The 17,701-nt window shown below is 47.7% G+C and overlaps 1 protein-coding gene across 1 annotated transcript in view; it reads left to right on the top strand.

The window, feature by feature from the left end:
- The window catches only part of DAAM1 (dishevelled associated activator of morphogenesis 1), an 81,751-nt gene that overhangs the window by 60,332 nt on the left and 3,718 nt on the right, over positions 1-17,701 (top strand). Inside the window, exons 19-25 of the mRNA XM_062630790.1 lie at positions 4,663-4,747; positions 5,600-5,706; positions 11,006-11,094; positions 11,336-11,504; positions 12,280-12,387; positions 14,492-14,552; positions 15,172-15,303. Of these exons, the coding sequence (XP_062486774.1) occupies positions 4,663-4,747; positions 5,600-5,706; positions 11,006-11,094; positions 11,336-11,504; positions 12,280-12,387; positions 14,492-14,552; positions 15,172-15,303 (751 nt within the window). The remainder of the gene's footprint in view (positions 1-4,662; positions 4,748-5,599; positions 5,707-11,005; positions 11,095-11,335; positions 11,505-12,279; positions 12,388-14,491; positions 14,553-15,171; positions 15,304-17,701) is intronic.

Below are 17,701 nucleotides of genomic sequence, written 5' to 3'. Positions count from 1 at the left end.
AAGACTGACTCCTGAGAAAGGAGAAGCTAGACTACAGTGGTCTGAAAGGATGAACCATCAGCACAGCTGCTTGCAAACAAAACAACAAAACCCAAACAGTACCAGAAAATGCCATTTGTTCCTGACTCACTCAGAAAGAATCAAAAAAAATCATCCCAAGAGCAGTAAAATATAGCTCCATTCAGAAATACTCACTTTGCTTCCTGGAAGCACAGAAACTTTTGTGCCACCCAGGACCAGCCAGGATGGAACACCACCACTGGCAGGTTGGGCTTGCAGCCACAGCTCCGAAATACTCTGTTTTTCCAGACCATGGGTTGGCAAGAGCTGGTGCCTTGCCCGGGCAGCCTGGCTGGTTTTCTTCACTAGAAAACATGTAGAGGCTGATGTCTGAAAATAAAAACCCTCTGGATAGGTAACTCACAGTCCCTGGTGCTTCTTCAAGCTCATCCAGAGGTGGTGTGCATGCCCTGGGCCACAGGAGCGATGAGTGCAGCGAGCCATGTGCCACAGTGTTTGGTGGCAAAATTGCTGTGTTTGTGGCTGTCTCTGCTCTGGGTTGCTTCTGGGGATTTTCATAGTTCCTAGCAGTCCGAATAAAACCCATAATGATGAAAGCAGGGTTTAAAGCAGCAGGCAAACGCGTATGTCTGAGGCAGCCAGCTATTAGCAAGTAAAGCCATGGGATTCAGGGCACTGGCTGGGCTGCTCCCTGCCATACTTAGGTTGAGCATAGTCCGACTGGGTTTAGGTGTAATTCAGCCAGAGGTTTAAGTGTCTAATTAAAAGTTAAGCACACAAATAGCCCCTTTGGTGGGAAGGGAAGGTACACCAGCACCTAACTTCAAAGTCATGTTGTGTATATTACTGGGTAAAGGTCTTCATTTCGTCTCACCAGCAAACCTTTCTCTTCCAAGAAAGCAATGGCTGGAAATGAGTCAATCCTATGAAAAGGGCATGATGGAGGCTACTGCCTGTCTGCCCTCCCCTTTGTGTCATTTCAAAGGGGAGAGGCAGCATCAGACCTGCCCTGCAGGATGGTCCCCATCTCCCAGAGCACTGGGGCCCTGTGCAGAAGAGTGGCTCTGGGAAAGCAGCAGCTTGTGTGAGCCACTTTGGGGGTGCTTCTGGGGATGAGTGGGAAAAGGAGACAGCTAGGCAGGGCATTTCTCTAGCATTGCGGCAGCAGCCAAATCTACTCCTTCCTCCACTTCTGCAAGGGACCACCATCCAGTTTCTGTCACCAAAATCCCTTTGGGTGATTTACTCTTGATGCTGAGCATCTAAAATGAAGGGCAGTCTGGGGATGAAGCCCAAGCATCCTGCTGGTGGACTCAGGTCCAGTCCCTGCATCTCTAGCAGACTCCATGTGCCCTTGGACAAACCTTTCATCTCTGCCTACCCAGCTGCCCCTCCCTAAGCTAGGCAGAGCAGTGAGTCCCTGGTCCCGGTGTTGCTGAGGGACCAGTTTTGCAGAGCAGCTTGCTGCAGCTGGGCTGCTGCTCCCCAGCCTCTGTTGCGAGGCCACCGTGGGGATGAGCAAACTTTCACATGTGAAAGGACCTGCAAGCTCGGCTCCTGATTTAGCCCAGACGTTTATAAGCTCACCAGGCATTGTCTGCCTTGCAGCGTGGAAAGATTACAGGCAGCAAAATACTTTATCTCTCTCTGTAGATTTATTTTTTTGCCCGTTTCCCTTGCTTTGGGAGAAATTACTGCACAGTGAGATCACTGTATTTTCCTCCAGCACAAGAATATTTTTAACACTTTCTTTTTTCTTCCTGTTTCTGGAGAATGCTCTGGCGATGTCAGTGCATTATCAGGTCTTCCTCTATGAACCCACCATATCCTTGATTTCACTTCCTGAGTACATGCATCTGTTTTAAGTGTTATGTCCCGCAAGATGCAAATCAAGCCCTTGCTCCATCGCTTTCTGCCTGTGCCGGCGGTGAACGGCTCGTTTGTTTCCTCTCTCTAGCGAGGCGGCATGAAGCATTTTTCTCAAATGAATGTGGCTTTTCAAGAGGGTGCGTCCTTTTCCCGGCGGAATCCATTTTTCCCCTTCACACTTATTACGTCCTCTGCGGGATTCTACAAAAGCCATGCAAAATAGCCTTGCGCTTGTCAGGCTGGCAAGCTGTCACGTCGCATCAGCGAGCTGCTGGCTTTAAATCCCTGTGACAGCAAGTCCTGTGACCCCGTTCCTCTCAGACAGCTCACGTTCAACAGCTGCTGCCAACAATGATAATTATTGCGGTTATAGATAAGCTTCTAGCTTTCACTGGCCCCTTTCCCATCAAATTGTCTGAGAAGTTGTTTTCTTCTGGCGCCCTGCACTTGCTCTCTGTGGATGCAGGGGCAGGCTCTTGTTCTTGGCACTGGCTTGTAATGATTCCTGGGAAAAGTTTTTTCAGCCTGTCTTTTTAAATGTGTTTTATTGCTGACTTTACTTCTAATGAGCAGGGCTTACAAAAATCACCTTCGTCTTTCACCACCTTTCTGAAGGCAATCACAGTCAAGCATGTGCTTTAGGTGTTCACTTTGGATGAGGGGTAGCTGTCCACTCCCCCCCTTCTCCCAAGAGCATCTGTGCCTCCTAGAGATCCCCCAAAATGTCCGAACACAGGCAGTGTCTGCTTTTCACTGGGGTGGGGACCGGTGTGACATTTATTGGTGGTCTGTGCTCTCGTGTCACTGCTTGGGTGTCAAAAGAGTCCTCCTGCAGCTTCATATCCCACCACAGGTCGTGTCCATCCTTGGCCGCTGCCTTTGTATGGGACCGGTAGGGTGTCAACACGGCAAGCAGCAGAGGGAACATTTTCCACAGATCCTGGTTTTGCTCCTTGTACAGCAACCGTAGCAATTGTCCTGGCTGCTGCTCAGCACACTGTGAGCTTCCTGCCCGAGGTGAAATTTTAACTCCTTATTTTGCAAACCATCTCTTGGGATCTTCCTCAAGCAGGAGGTGAGAGAGGACCAGGTACAGGATGAGAAACATGGACTCACAGAGAGCAAATATGTACTTGCCAGGTCTGTAAGATCCACCTGCCTTGATAGAGCTAATCCTTCACTTCCAGTCTTAAACAAAAGATTTCAAAACAAACCAAGCCCTGGCTATCCTGGTCTTAAAGACCAGCACCCTTCTTGCCTTAGCTTCATCTTCCAAAAGCTAGCTTGGTGGTCTCAGTCTGCTCCTGGAAAAGAAGCCAGGGTGAAAAATACCTCCCTTGTTTAAGTACTTAGTGATCAGCTCAGTTCACAGTCTTCTTTTTGATCTGCTGATCAGGTTGACTTCCAAGGTCTCCCATCCCACCATAGGGTGTGTTTCTGGTTTCAGCTCATTCCTTTGAGCCACATCCAGTGTTTCAGCATCTCTTGGCAGCATTGATTGCCAAGACTGGGGCTGTGAGTTTCCTCAGAGCCCACAGACAGGTCTTTTCAACTGTGCAACTCTTCTCTGCCTGCAAGTACAAGGGGATTTTGTTCTTACACTGTATCTGTTGCAATGGCTTTAACCATCACTGCAAGCTGGGCAAGGAATAGGATGTTGGCAGCAGTTTCTGGGTTTTCCCTCTTTTACATTTAGATTATTTTATGAATCGCAATGCATTCATAAAATGTGAATTAAAATATGTGTGGTTTTACAATCAAAGTCTTTGCAGGGAGCAATCACAGGGAGTGCTACAGACATATTAAACTGTAATTAACTGCTTTTCTAGCCCAGGAATTGCTGAGGGCATCTTTCTATCTATCTATTGCCTCAGCTGGTTCAGGCAGCTGTCAAATAAACCACTGCCAGGGAAGACCAGACTGATGTTGCTTGCTGGGATACAGTGGTCTGTGGTTTTAGAAACCTCAAATTGGAGGCTACGTCTTCAATTCCTGTTACATCAAGTACAGGAAGAACAAGGTAGAGGGGAGCCTGGTTTCTAGCCTCTTAACACTTCCAAGCACATTGAATCCCTGCCCCTCAAATAAATAAATAAATAATCTGGAGGGTTTCCTAGGATGCTGAGCATCTGCTTTCCCAGATTTTGGATTTCTTTCCCTGTTTTCCTAGAGGGAGGTTCCAATCAAAGGTGGCTGGGAGGGGTGGGAGAAGCAATGTTCAAATCCAAGAAAAGCATCAGAAATTTGCCATATTTTCTTCAGGGGTTGTGGCAGTGGGTTGAAGGGCAGTGCTGAGCTACTCTCCTGAGCCCAGGCTGTGCTGCACTGCTGACAGGGAGTGTGACCCTTGCTGGCCTTGCGGCCTTTGGGGATGCTGGCACTGCAGGAGCAGCATCATTGGGCAAGAGTTACACGTAACTTTTGTATTTTTAATATGTGTATAATATATCACTTACAATACTTACAAGACAGTATAAAACAGGGGATGGCAGCTGTGGTGTGGGGAGAGGGAATTGGCTAGTGGCATTTGATGTCCTCCCCCCCCCACACCCCACCCCATTTGCAGTGTGGCCAGGCTGTTCTGTGCTGTGCCTTGCACAGTCCTACCATGTTTCTCACATGTCCTTCTTCATAAGACACTGTATAGTGTTATTGTGTTCTCCTCCTGGTTGGGAATTAAGCTGTTCGTGTTGCATGGGTGTGTAATGAAATGCTCCAGAATGTTGCCTAATTGCTGTGCTGGGATTAACTCTCCTTCCCTCCATCTCCCAGGCTGAAACTCTCGAATGAGGAGATCAAACGAGCAATTTTGACAATGGACGAGCAGGAGGACCTCCCAAAAGACATGCTGGAGCAGGTGGGCAGTGTGTCTTGTGCTCCTCCGTAGTTGCTTCATGCTAAGACCACACTGTGCAAGGCTGTCGGGACCAGATGACAGCTTTAAGAAGTCTGTCAGGGCCCCAGATTATTTAACAACTGCATGTTGAAAAAACACCCAAGAGGGCTGGAGCAGCAGAAAAGCAGTTTGCTTGTAGCGTTGGCACTGGGAGCAGCAGGCCTCCCATGTGCCATGCCTGTACCCTGGATCTGTCCTGGGACCCCAAGACTGGGCCAGTTGCCCATTTTGTTGCTGCAGCTTGAAGTTTGTGGTCAGTGGGGGATCATTTTTGAAAGCTTGTTGAGCATTTGTGCAGTCCTCAAAAAGCGAATCCCATATTTCACCCCCTCTGAATCCCTTTGGAAGCATATTATGCACCGGTCCTTAAAGCTGAGCTGATAATTGCACTTTCAGCAGAGAAGCAGGAAGATTCATTGCACAAAATTTTCATCTGCAAATAGGTAGAATTGCAGCAAATCAAAGTCCTCTGGCAGAGCTGATGTCGAAATGTCCTTGGAACAGATGTACTACATCTGTTGTAAAACCAGAGCGATGGCAGGGCAGAAGCAAGAGACACTAATGTGATTTGAGTAGGGGGAGGAAAGTCACAGGGGCAGCAAAAACACTTATTTCACAAGTGCCTTGGGTTCTCTGTCTGTACATGCTGAAAAGGTAGTAAATTCAAGCATATAAATTATATAGTAAATATTATATTAGTATATATATATACTATATATAAATTATATAGTAAATATTGCTATTATAGTAAATTCAAGCTCCTAAAAACTCTGCCCAGACCTCTTGTCTACCAGTGTGCTTTCCCTTGTTTAGCTCCTGAAGTTTGTTCCTGAAAAGGGTGATGTTGACCTGCTGGAAGAACATAAGCACGAGCTAGACCGCATGGCGAAGGCTGACCGGTTCCTCTTTGAAATGAGCAGGTTAGTGGCCCAGGGAACGTGTGTTTTAGGCAGTGGCTGCACGGACTGGTTATGAAGTGGCTGTTTCATGGAGCTTGGTTGGGAAAGTAAGTAAGCAAGCTCACTGTTTTTCACATCAAGAAATGAGTAGGCCAAATGGACAAGAGAGCAAGCAAGCTGCTCCCACCCATAAGGATCGCTCATGATTCTCCTAAATGAGGGTTGTGCATCCCAGACACGCATCAGCTGGACAGAGCAGGATGGAGGGATGGGGACAAGGATCTTCTGAGAGAGGTGTTGGCTCCCCAGATTATGTCCCAACACATTTCGCCTCTCATCTGGGGACAAAAGCTCATTCTGGCACAACTCTGAAAGACTGCATCATCTGCATCATGACCCAGGTGGAAGGTGCTGTTTGAATGATAACACAATGCTCCTTTCACCTTCATATCCTAATGAATACTCAAGAATGATATATGTAAATTTTGCCCTGCTGTATAGATGAGCCCCACTCCTCATCTCAGGAACGTCTCATCCCTGGGGCTCCTGAGAATTATGAGTTGGAAAGGAAATGTCATTTCTTCCTGCTCCGGGTAGCAGTCATTTAAGGCTTAGAAGTTTTCAGGGATGAGTAAGTAATCTTATCTTTTGCATGCACATCTGCTAGAGGTGCTGGTTTAAAATCTTGAAGCTCCTTATTTAAATCCAAATGGGTATTGAGCTCTTTGAATTGCTTAGCTGAACTTCAAGCAAGTCAGTTGTTCACAAAGTCAGTGAGTTTTATGATCCGAGACTGTACTGGGAGGTCAAAAATAGAAATGCTCCTGTCTTTCCTGAGAAATGCACCAATGAACACTGTGGAGTTGCTGAGTGTCAAAGACAGGCAGGATAGAGCTGTGAAGTTCAGACCTGAGCCCTCGGGACTGGAAGATGCTCACAATTAGCTTTCCTATCACAGGTCACCTTTCTTCTTCACAGTCTCTTGCCCAAATGTTGCTCCCATGCCTTTATCTTTTGGAAAGCACAATGTGCTAATGCAAATATTTTCCTTGATTTCCAGCAAGGCTTTTCAGTTTGTCCTGTGGTCTGTAACTAAGTGTGATGTCTTTGTCACCTCTGATTAGTACAGTGACAGTGTAAGCCCATGACCTTGTCTGTGAGCACGTCTCCTGTGGGTCCTTGGTCTAAATGACTTAAATCAGACTGCCATTTGCATACAAGTGAGGTCTTGTTCAGCCAAAATACAGCTGGTGTGAGCAGAGCCATCCCAGGAAGGGCCTGGATTGAACTATGTTGGTGGCTTTCCACCCCAGGACATCATTCTGAGGATGTGAAGGTACAGTTTCATTAGTGCTGTTAGCTGGGAGAGTGAGAGAGACTATGGAATCGCACTCTACCTTCCCTGAGATGGGCCCAGGATGGACAGGCACAGGACACATGATACAGAGGATTCCCTGTTTTCTGTCTACCTGGCTGAACACAGTGACTTAAGGGGTAGGGGATAATGGCAACAGGGTCCTGCCAGGCGCAGCGGGCAAATCTCCTCTGCGACTACCCCACCTTCGTTTGTGCCCTTGCATGACTGGTATAAGGCTCTTTAAGTGGAGCCCCACACCTCTAGGTTGGAGGTGTTGCAAAGGTTAAGTCAACCTACGCCCTGCTTCAAAACCACTTCCATAAAGAAAAAAAGACAGGTCATTGTCATAGAAAACTCTCTTCTGTGGGGAATGGAAGGTCCAGTATGCCAACCTGATCCACTTCTTAGGGAAGTCTGCTGCCTCCCTGGGACCTAGGTTAAAGATGTGAAGAGGAAGATTCCTACCCTGGTACGGCCCTTGGATTATTATCCACTATTGGTTTTTTGTGTAGGCAGTGATGAAGTTGCAACAAGAAGTGTAAGGGCAATCGAGAGAAACTTTGAGGTCTTGGGACAGCTGGTTAAGGGATCAGGAGCTCAAGTAGTGTTTTCCTCTATCCTTCCAGTTACAGGGAATGATGAGAGAAGACACAAAGAGCCAGCAGATCAATACCTGGATCCAAGCCTGGTGTCACCACCAGAATTTTGGGGGTTTTGATCATGATCATGTTTACACAACACTAGGCCTGCTGATGACAGATGGGGTACACCTGTCCCAAAGGGTAAAAGGATCTTTGCACAGGAGTTACCAGGGCTCATTGAAAGAGCTATAAACTAGATTTGAAGGGGGAGAGGGATAAAACCAAGCTCACTAGACATAAGCCTTAATGCAGCACATGGATGTTTGAGGGACAGTGTGCTAGTGAGGTCCTTCAGTCTGCCGACTTAGTGGAGGTAGGGGATGGAGATCCATGTGGCAGCAAAGATGCAAGACTTACTGATGTGTTAGAAACCACGTAAGCACCTGAGAATGGTCATGTAGGAATTAGGGCTTATGCCCCCCAAAAGGTGGCAGGATAAATAGCCCAACTGAAATGCACCTACAGCAATGCACCTACGCAGCATGAACAACATACAGGAGGAGCTGGAAGCCATTGTGCAGCAGAAAACCTATGACATAGTTGCCATCATGGTAACATGGTGGGATGATCTGCACAACTGGAGTGCTGCAGTGGGTGGCTATACAGCCTTCAGAAGGGACAGGCAAGGAAAGAGGAGATGGGGTAGCCCTATATGTTAGGGAGTGTTTTGACTGTCTAGAGCTTAATGGTGATGATGATAGGGTTGAGGTTTTGTGGGTGAGAATCAGGGTGAAGGCCAACAAGGCAGATATCATGCTGGGATTCTGTTATAGACCACCCAGCTAGAATGAAGAGTCTGACAAAATATTGTATAAGCAGCTGGGAGAAGTCTCACGATCACTGGCCCTTGTTCTCCTGGGGGACTTCAACTTACCAGATGTCTGCTGGAAATACAACGCAGCAGAGAGAAAAACAGTCTCAGAGGTGCCTGGAGTGTGTAGAAGATAACCTCCTGACCCAGCTGGTGAGCGAGCCCACTAGGGAAGGCACCTCACTTGACCTGTGAGAGGGACTTGTGGGTGATGTGATGGTTGGAGGCCATCTTGATCACAGTCATCAAGAAATGGTAGAATTTTCAGTTCTCAGAGAAGTAAGGATATGGGGTCAGCAGAACTGCTACCTTTGACTTCTGAGGGGCGGACTTTGGCCTGGTTAGGAGTCTGATTGACAAAATCCCTTGGGGTGCAGTCTTGAAGGGCAAAGGAGTCCAGAAAGGCTGGACATTCTTCAAGAAGGAAATCAGGCTATCCCCATGTGCTAAAAGACAAGCTGGTGGGGAAGAAGACTGGCCTGGCTGAACACAGCTTTGGCTGGAACTTGGGGAAAAAAGGGATTGCTTATGACCTTTGGAAGAAGGGGCAAGCAACTTAGGAGCACTACAGGGATGTTGTGAGGTTATGCTGGGAGAAAATCATAAGGGCCAAAGCCCAGCTAGAACTTAATCTAGCTACTGCTGTTAAAAGACAGTAAAAAATGTTTCTATAAATACACAAGGAACAAAAGGAGACTAAGGAGAACCTCCATGTTTATTTAATGTGGTGGGAACATAGTGGCAAAAGATTAGGAAAAGGCTCAGGTACTTAATGCTTTTTTTGCCTCAGTCTTTGATAGTAAGGCCAGTTGTTCTCACGGTACACTGCCCCTGAGCTTGAAGACAAGGACAGGGAGCAGAATGAAGTTCCCAAATTCCAAGGGGAAATAGTCAACAGCCTGCTACACCACTTAGACACACACAGGTCTATGGGGTTGGATGGGGTCCATCCAGGGTACTGAGGGACCTGGCAGAAGTGAACCACTTTCAATCATTTATCAGCAGTCCTGGCTGACAGGGGAGATCACAGTTAACTGGAAGTGAGCAAATGTGATGCCCATCTACAAGAAGGGCTGGAAGGAGTATCTGGGGAACTACAGGTCTGTCAGCCTGGCCTCGGTGCTGGGAATGTTATGGAGCAGATCATCTTGAGTGCCATCATGTGGCATGTACAGGGCAACCAAGCAATCAGGCCCAGTCAGCAGGGGTTTATAAAGCCAGGTCCAGCCTGACTAACCTGATCTCCTTCTATGACTAAGTGACCTGCTTAGTGGATGAGGGAAAGGCTGTGCATGTTTTATACCTAGACTCTGACACCATTTCTCACAGCATTCTCCTGGAGAAACTGAGTGTTCAGGGCTTGAACAGGTGTATTCTTCAGTGGGTAAAAAACTGGCTGGATGGCCAAGCCCGAAGAGTGGTGGTGAATGAAGTTAAATCCTATCGTCACCTGATCACAAGTGGTGTTCGCCAGGGCTCTGTGCTGGGGCCAGTTCTGTTTAATATTGTTATCAGTGAGCTGCATGAGGGGATCCAGAGCAGCCTTGGCAAGTTTGTAGATGACACCAAGTTGTGTGGGAGCATTGATCTGCTTGTGGGTGGACAGGCTGGATCAATGGGCTGTGGCCAGTGGTAAGAGGTTCAACAAGGCAAAGTGCCAGGTCCTGAGTGTGGGTCACAGCAAGCCCATGCAAAGTTACAGGCTTGGGGAAGAGTAGCTGGGAAGCTGCTTGGCAGAAAAGGACCTGAGGGGGCTGACTGACTGAGCTGAACATGAACCAGCTTGTGCCCAGGCCAAGGCCAGTGGCTTGCTGGTCTGTATCAGAAATAGCCAGCAGGGCCAGGGCAGTGATCATCCCCCTGTACTTGGCACTGGTGAGGCTGCACCTTGAATCCTGTGTTCAGTTCTGGGCCCCTCACTACAAGAGAGACATTGAGGTGCTGGAGGAAGTCCAAAGAAGAAGAGCAAAGTTGATGAAAGGTCTAGAGCACAAGTGTTATGAGGAGCAGCTGAGGGAATGCTTAGGTGTATGGTTTAGTGGTGAACTTGGCAGTGTTTGGTTAACAGTTGGACTTGATGATCTTAAAGGTCTTTTCCAACCTAAACAATTCTATGATTCTATAGTGGGCCTGTGTCCAGCTGCATCACAAAGCCATTGGGAGCCCAGACTTCATCAGCATCTTTGCTACGGAGTGTTTGTGAAAGAACTCTTTGTTTTATATATGTTTGTATTTTATAGCAATAGGGTGTAAAAATGCACTTGTTGAACCTGTTGAATTAAGGATAAATTTAAGGATATGCTTAAGAGCCCACCTCAGTCCACCCCAAGACAGCTGTAGCTTCAGCTTTCATTTTTTCCCATCCCAGCATAGTTTCAGGGAGAATTACGGTCATCAGTTTTTAGTCGCTGTGGCTCAAGCGTGCTTTGTAAGCACAGCTGTCAGTAGCAGAGCAACTGAGCTGTGCCTGGAGCAAGCAAAGCTCAACCTGCACCTCTTTTCTTTTTCCAGGATAAACCATTACCAGCAAAGGCTGCAGTCGCTCTACTTCAAGAAGAAGTTTGCAGAGAGAGTTGCAGAGGTGAAACCCAAGGTGGAAGGCAAGTGGCCAGACCTGCTGATGGGCTCTTTTGCCAGCACAGGGAATGCTCATCTCATAGAAAGAGCAATCCTCTATGCAAGGGCAAGCCTGGTCTGTGTGGAGGTTGCAGTGACACAGGGGAAGGGAGGGAGTTGGTGGTCACCCTTTGGCCATGAGGAAACTGAAGGGGTTGCTGCAAGACAAGGGGGCCAGTGTGCTTTCATGACAGGGGCTAATGTCCCACACTTCTCCTCTTTCAGCCATCCGTGCTGGCTCCAAGGCAGTGCTGCAGAGCAGCAGCCTCCAACAGCTGCTGGAGGTGGTTCTGGCCTTTGGGAACTATATGAACAAGGGCCAAAGGGGCAATGCCTTTGGGTTCAAGATCTCCAGCCTCAACAAGATTGCGGATACCAAGTCCAGCATTGACAAGTGAGCAGCTCCTGCCCATGTCTTTGGTATCATCTGTGGGACCCAGGGATGTTGGGGGGGACAGAAGGGCCATCAGTGTTGCCTCTGGGATGTGGGAGGTGGGAGTGTTCCCCTCCCTCTTCCTGCCCTATCTGGCACATCCAGTGATGCAAGCGTCCATTTTTTGAGCAGAGCAGATTCAGAGGGAAGCTGAGCTGCAGATCAGCATGAGGATCGATGGGGCTTTCCCTCCTGAGCTGGCTAAATGGCAGCCAAGGCTGATTAGGAGGATCATCCTCTAAATGCTTTTTTCCCCCTTTGAGAAGCCAAAAGCCATCATGCTGTGGCACAGTGGATACAGAAGGGGTACCAGGGGCTCCTTCTCATGGGAATCCCCTCTGCAGAGCCCCCAACCCCCAAGCTGCCACAGCCATGGCCTGGTTTGCTCTCTCCTGCTGAGACCTCCATGCACAGAGCAAGAAGAGCTGCATCAGATCTCAAACCTGCCTGGTCTCATCTATCAATAAAGACTATGGAGGATGGGAGCAGTGACGCTTGAGTCACCTCTCCTGGGTCCCTTCTGTGGAGGGCCCTTGCTTGCAGGTACCATGCTTCTCTGCCCTGTGGTTACACAGAAGGCAGACCCATTCCATGTCTCCAGACAGGCCGCAAGCAGTATCCTTGCAGAAACGCCACAATAGTTCATTACCAGTGTTGGGATTTATCCAGCATATTTGACTGACCTCTCAACTCCTTGTGGTGATGCCATGCTGACCTCAACACTCCTCCCTCCTAGGAACATCACTCTTCTGCACTATCTCATCACTATAGTTGAAAAGAAGTATCCCAAAGTTCTCCGCCTGCACGAGGAGCTGCGAGACATCCCACAGGCAGCCAAAGTCAAGTAAGCAGAGATTTAAGTGGTGCTTCGGGAGTGCTGGGAACACCTCTCCCCTCATTTCAGCCTGCCTTTCCATGCACCCTCCCCTGCTTGCGCTCCTGGCCGGATTCTGGCCAGCAGGCTGGGTTGTGTGCTTGCAGCCACATTGGTCTGAGAGCAGCCCTCGACACAGAAGCAAACATCACCTGGTGGCTTTAAATCTCAGCCCTTGCAGCAAAGGCCTGTGAGCCTCCGACCACAAGGGAGGAGAGCTGCTTGGAACAGCCATTTCCTGTTGTTATCTCACCACAGAAGCATTTAATTAATTTCTAATGGTACGTTAAGTAATCCAGGAGGAAGCGGTTGCGGTGTGGAGGCAGATAAAGGGCAGCTGTTTATCTGTGTGTGGTGGGGAGGCTTTGCCGGCAGCGCAGGCAGGACCAGGCAGTGGTGTAAGAAGCTCACCTGCCACTGGGTCCTTCCTGGCCCTTGTTTCACCACCAACATGGAGCTTCTGGTGTTTGCAACGAGCTTTTAAACCCTGCCTGCTGCCTCGTGACCTGTTTGGAGCAAGTCTCTTTGCCAACAGAGGCCCACGTTCAGCAAAGCCCTTAAACACACACTGAATTTTTAAAAGCAGGAGGAATCTGTTGTTGTGCTGCAAAGCCCTCAATTATGTGCTGAAGTCCCTCTGAAATCAATGAGTCTCTGTTCTGGTTTTAAAGTTCAGGGGCACCTTACAGGCTTTGCTGCTTAAGGGACCTGAGCAGCAAAGATCACACATTTCTGCAGTCTGCACCTGTTTATGTTAGCTGTGGACATGAAAAGGGCCTTGAAACTGCACCTTTGTAGAGAGGGGATGGCAAATATGCACAGAGTTTATGGCAACTTCAAGTTTCAAAGTGCTTTTGTAGCAACAGTGAATTCCCCATGGAAGATGTGTAATGTGCAAACATCCTTGCATTTAAAATATAAAATAATTGTCAGCTATAGGGATTAAATGAAGTGACAGGACAAATCTTGGCGTGCAAGGAGGAGTGTGTGGGGGCTGCACATGTAGGCATTGGCTGAGAACATGTTTGAGCAGGGCATGTTCCTCGCTGCTGAAGGCTCCGGCTTTCTCATGCTCTGCAGCTGTTGTACAGATACACGTATGGGAAAGAAAATGTCTGCATAGAGGGGTTTTTCCTCCCCCTTAAACTTTATCATTGTGCTCTAAACTGGACACCATATGTAATACTTGGGTTTGGTCCAATCTAGAGTGTAACCAAGAAGTTCCTAAAGCACTGGAAAACCCTGAATTCCCCCCAGCCCTGCAGCTGTGAAGCAAAATTGCCGCCTCTGTCAATCCCACTGCTAGTAATGAACTGCTGGAGCACAGGGCTCCCAAAACTGCATTTTCCCAGACTAAACCTGCCAGGAATGCTTGCCTTGTGACCCGATGTCAGCATTTCCAGAGACCCCTGCCCTAGGACAGACACCCCTGGAAGGACGTCAAGCTTGTGGTCATCAAGTCTTTGTGAGAAAGCTTCTCCTCAGATGCAGTGGTAGAAGCCCGTAATCACTTGAACTTGAAGCTCATTAGGGCCTTGAGCTTTGTGTAAACAAAGTCAGAGCCAGATGTGATGATTTATTTTTGTTTCTCTATATTTGGGTTGTTTCCCTTTTTGCAAGGCTCACTGCTAGGAAGGATGCTTTATGTGGCATTCACCTAACCTTGGTACCCTGAAAAACTCTGCCATGTGCTGTGACAACAAGCCTATTTTATGCTGGCCCTCAAGAGGGGAAGAGAAATCTGTGCCCAGCAAAGCCCTCTCCTGAGCTGTCCTTTTTCTTGGAGAGGTCTGGAGGCTGCTGAGCTTGCTAAGCCTGCGCAGTCCCCTTGATTCAAAATACACAAAAGTGCTTTGCTTTAAAGCACGCAACTGCAGCCACATTCAGATAGGCAGCTGTCCTAACTGAAGAGGCTGTCAGCCCGATTTGCTGCTTGAGACACGCTGCTCTACAAACACGAGGCGATGTATGCAGTGCTGGGGGCTTTTCAGTAGAAAAACATGGTTTAGTTGGTTGGAAAGCAGTAGAATTTGCTGGGGAAGACTGAAAATTAACATCCTGCCATTTCCAACAGCATGACTGAGCTGGAGAAAGAAATAAACACTCTGAGGAGTGGCCTGAGAGCTGTGGAGACTGTAAGTATTACTTTAATCAAATATAGTCCAGCCTGGCTCTGAGCACCTGGGCATTCCTCTTCAAGGAGATAGGCAAGGGAGCTCCCAGCAAAGCTGCTTTTAACTCACATGCTGGAGATCTCTTTGTCTTTCCTCCCTGCCCTGCACATATGCTTGTCTTCCTAGGTCTGTTTTGGCACCAAGTAACAGCCATTTGTGGTTAGGCACATGCATGGTTTACATCTAATATGCCAAGAGAGGTTAAGTAAGTCTAGTGATGATGCCCATATTGGAGCTGTGAGGTACACAGGGGTCTCCCTTTGGCTGTCAAGCTGCAGAGGGCTGGGGCTGAGGCTGGGGAGCACTCTTGCAACCCAGATGGAGTGCTGTTGAAATGGTGAGGATTCACCGTCTTGCTAAATTATGTTGCTTCCACATCTCTCTTTCAGGAGTTAGCCTTCAAAACATACTGTGGGCATGATACTGTAAAACGGTGATCTGTAGTCTTATGCATGACAGGAGGGAGCTGTAGTGACAATGCAGCCAGTATCCATTGCACTGATGCAGGCACACAGGCCAATGGTATTTGTGTCATTTGTCACCCAGGGCCTGACCAGATTTATGTTTTATTTCCCCAAAGGAGCTGGACTTCCAGAAGTCTCAGGTTCAGCAAACAGGTGACAAGTTTGTGTCTGTTGTCAGCCAATTCATCACATTAGCCAGCTTCAGCTTCTCGGATGTTGAAGATCTTCTGATGGAAGCAAAAGAGCTGGTAAGGTCACCAATGTCCTTGAGATCTGGGTAGCTTCTGAGCCTTTCCTCTGGCCAACAGGGGAGGGATGGTCTCAGCCTTCTCAGAGCACATGCTGTGCGTTAAAATCTCAGATATCTCCCTCATGAGATCATGTGAGTGTCCTGCTGAGGCCCTGACATGAAAAAGGTGCTAGGCTGCTCTTCATGGTGGGTTTAGAGTGGGTGGGTAGGTTTGTTCCTGTCTATCCCCAGGGCCTTTTTCCTGCTACACAACACAACATGCTAGGGGATTGCAGGTCAGGCCAACAGACTGCTTCTGGGGCACAAGATGTGGTGTAGAAAGACATGAGATACCTGTCTTTTGGAAGTGCAAGGCACGGGATAGCCATGGTAGAGTTCTGTCCATCAGGGGAGGAGATAGTAGGTCGTTTGCAAGGATGTGAGTTTTGGTGAAGAGCTTTCACTCAAGGGCTTGCTTTCCTTTCCATATCTTAAAATGGAAGTATAACAGTTCTGTTGGCTTTAGAGTTAGGAGTGTGGCAGCTGGGGAATCTTGGCCAATGAAGGCTGAAGGTGGCAGGAAAACACGCTTTTCTGTCTGGTGTTGGTGGAAGGTAAAAATGGAACCAGGACTTCAAGCTTGCCATTGAGGTCAGCCAGAGGCTGACATCAGAAACAACCCAGGCTGCCCAAGTGACCTCACTTCCATAGGACAAAATAACATCCGATGCATAACTTAATTCTGAGACCAACCCAGCCCTTCTCTCAAGAGAAGAGGGAGAGGAGCTCAGTGGCATGAACTGAGGCCAACTGCAGACCTGGTTAGAGTAGCTACTTAAAAGGTTCACCTTCCCCAGAGTAATGCCTAGGTGAGTGCTTTGCAGCCATATGCAGTGGCCTATTGCCATGTTGTACTTTTCTCCCTATCACGCTGATTTAAATCATGGCAAAGAGGTGGCTGTTGGCTGACATTTGTGAGTTCCCCTCATTCAGCAAGGAGCCACACAGCTGGTTTCTATTTCCTCCAAGAACAGTCCTCCAGTTTCTCCTCCCTGGCCTGGTCTTCATCTTGATTGAAGTGGCAAGGAGGTAGTCAGCACAGGCCTTTAAAAGAGGTCCCATCCTTGTCCCACTGCATGAGCTACCTCTCCAAAGACAGAAGTAACCAAGTGTCACCACCTCTTTTCCCTGGTTATACCAATGTCCAGTTGGCACTGTCCTTCAGACCATCCACCCATGCTTAGGCATTATGATTGACCATTGCCTTCCTGAGGCCACGGCTAACCCTGGCCACCCTTTTAGACTGTTGATGGTAACCTGGCAGATCTTCCCTGCAGTGAGTTAGGGCTGTGGAGATGGTGACAAATGCTCTTCAAACTGTATTGTCTTCTGCTGATTTGGCTGGATCTGGAGAAAGTCGTGGTCCCCAGTGCCCATTGAAGTCCACTGTGAAGTAATGTACAGCTGTTCCCATGGTTATTGGATATGACAGGCTGTGCAAAGTATACCAGCTCTTCACTTTTTAAACACATATCCAGATTCAAATTGTGTTACTGCTTTCTCTTGGGAAAGAAGAAACATCATTGTTTTATAAACTTCATATCCTGTGAGGGCAACATTTGCAGCCTTCCCCATCTCCCCTAAATCTGCTGTAATGTGGCAGAGAATATATTGATGAAAATCAACAAGAATAACCTATTCTTTTGACTTATATGGTGGTACCTCTTGGATTCCTCCGTGCATCTTGACGTGCTAAGTCTCTTAAGTAAACAAAGAAATAAAAATGCCATAAATGTCTTTTGAAGAGCCTGGGGCACCCCTGCAAATGAAACTAAATCATACAGGCAGGCTTTAAAAATGTTCCTCTTGGTCTACACAGCAAAATCAAAGCAACTCATAAATCTGTTTGTCCTTTGATTTTGTTTGTCTTTTCTTTTAAGGATGCTTATCATCAGAACTTGCCATCACAATTTTAACAAACTTTCTGTGCACAAAGAGTCTCCTTCAAATTGGAAGTGAAAACAAAGGATGTAAGTCCCAAGGACAACCCATGGGCTCCTTGGGGACTGGGACACATTGGCAGATTGTGGATGTCCTGTCCTGACCTTTGCTACAGCTTCATTCAACTCTCCTACATTTATGGTGTGCAAACAGCACTAAAGGCCAGAAGACTCCCTATTTCCCTACCCAGGATTGTGCCTGAGCCCAGGCAGAAATGTCTTTTAGAAGTCTCACCAACACATTTGGTTTCAATAGCAGAGCATGTGGCAATGATAAATAATACCCCAAAAATACTTCAAAGAAAAACTTAAAAGTCCGAGTTGCCCTTCCCCTGCCGTGTTTACTATTAGTTTTATGTCTTCAGGCCCACAATATTTTGCTTCCTTGTTTTTATTGCTGCTTAGTTAATAAAGTTG

The sequence above is a fragment of the Pezoporus occidentalis genome, unplaced genomic scaffold (genome assembly GCF_034315485.1).
Source record: "Pezoporus occidentalis ecotype Australia unplaced genomic scaffold, CSIRO_AGI_Poc_V1 ctg36, whole genome shotgun sequence".
In the NCBI taxonomy this organism is placed as follows: Eukaryota; Metazoa; Chordata; class Aves; order Psittaciformes; family Psittacidae; genus Pezoporus; species Pezoporus occidentalis.
This window is presented reverse-complemented; position numbering and strand designations above follow the sequence as displayed.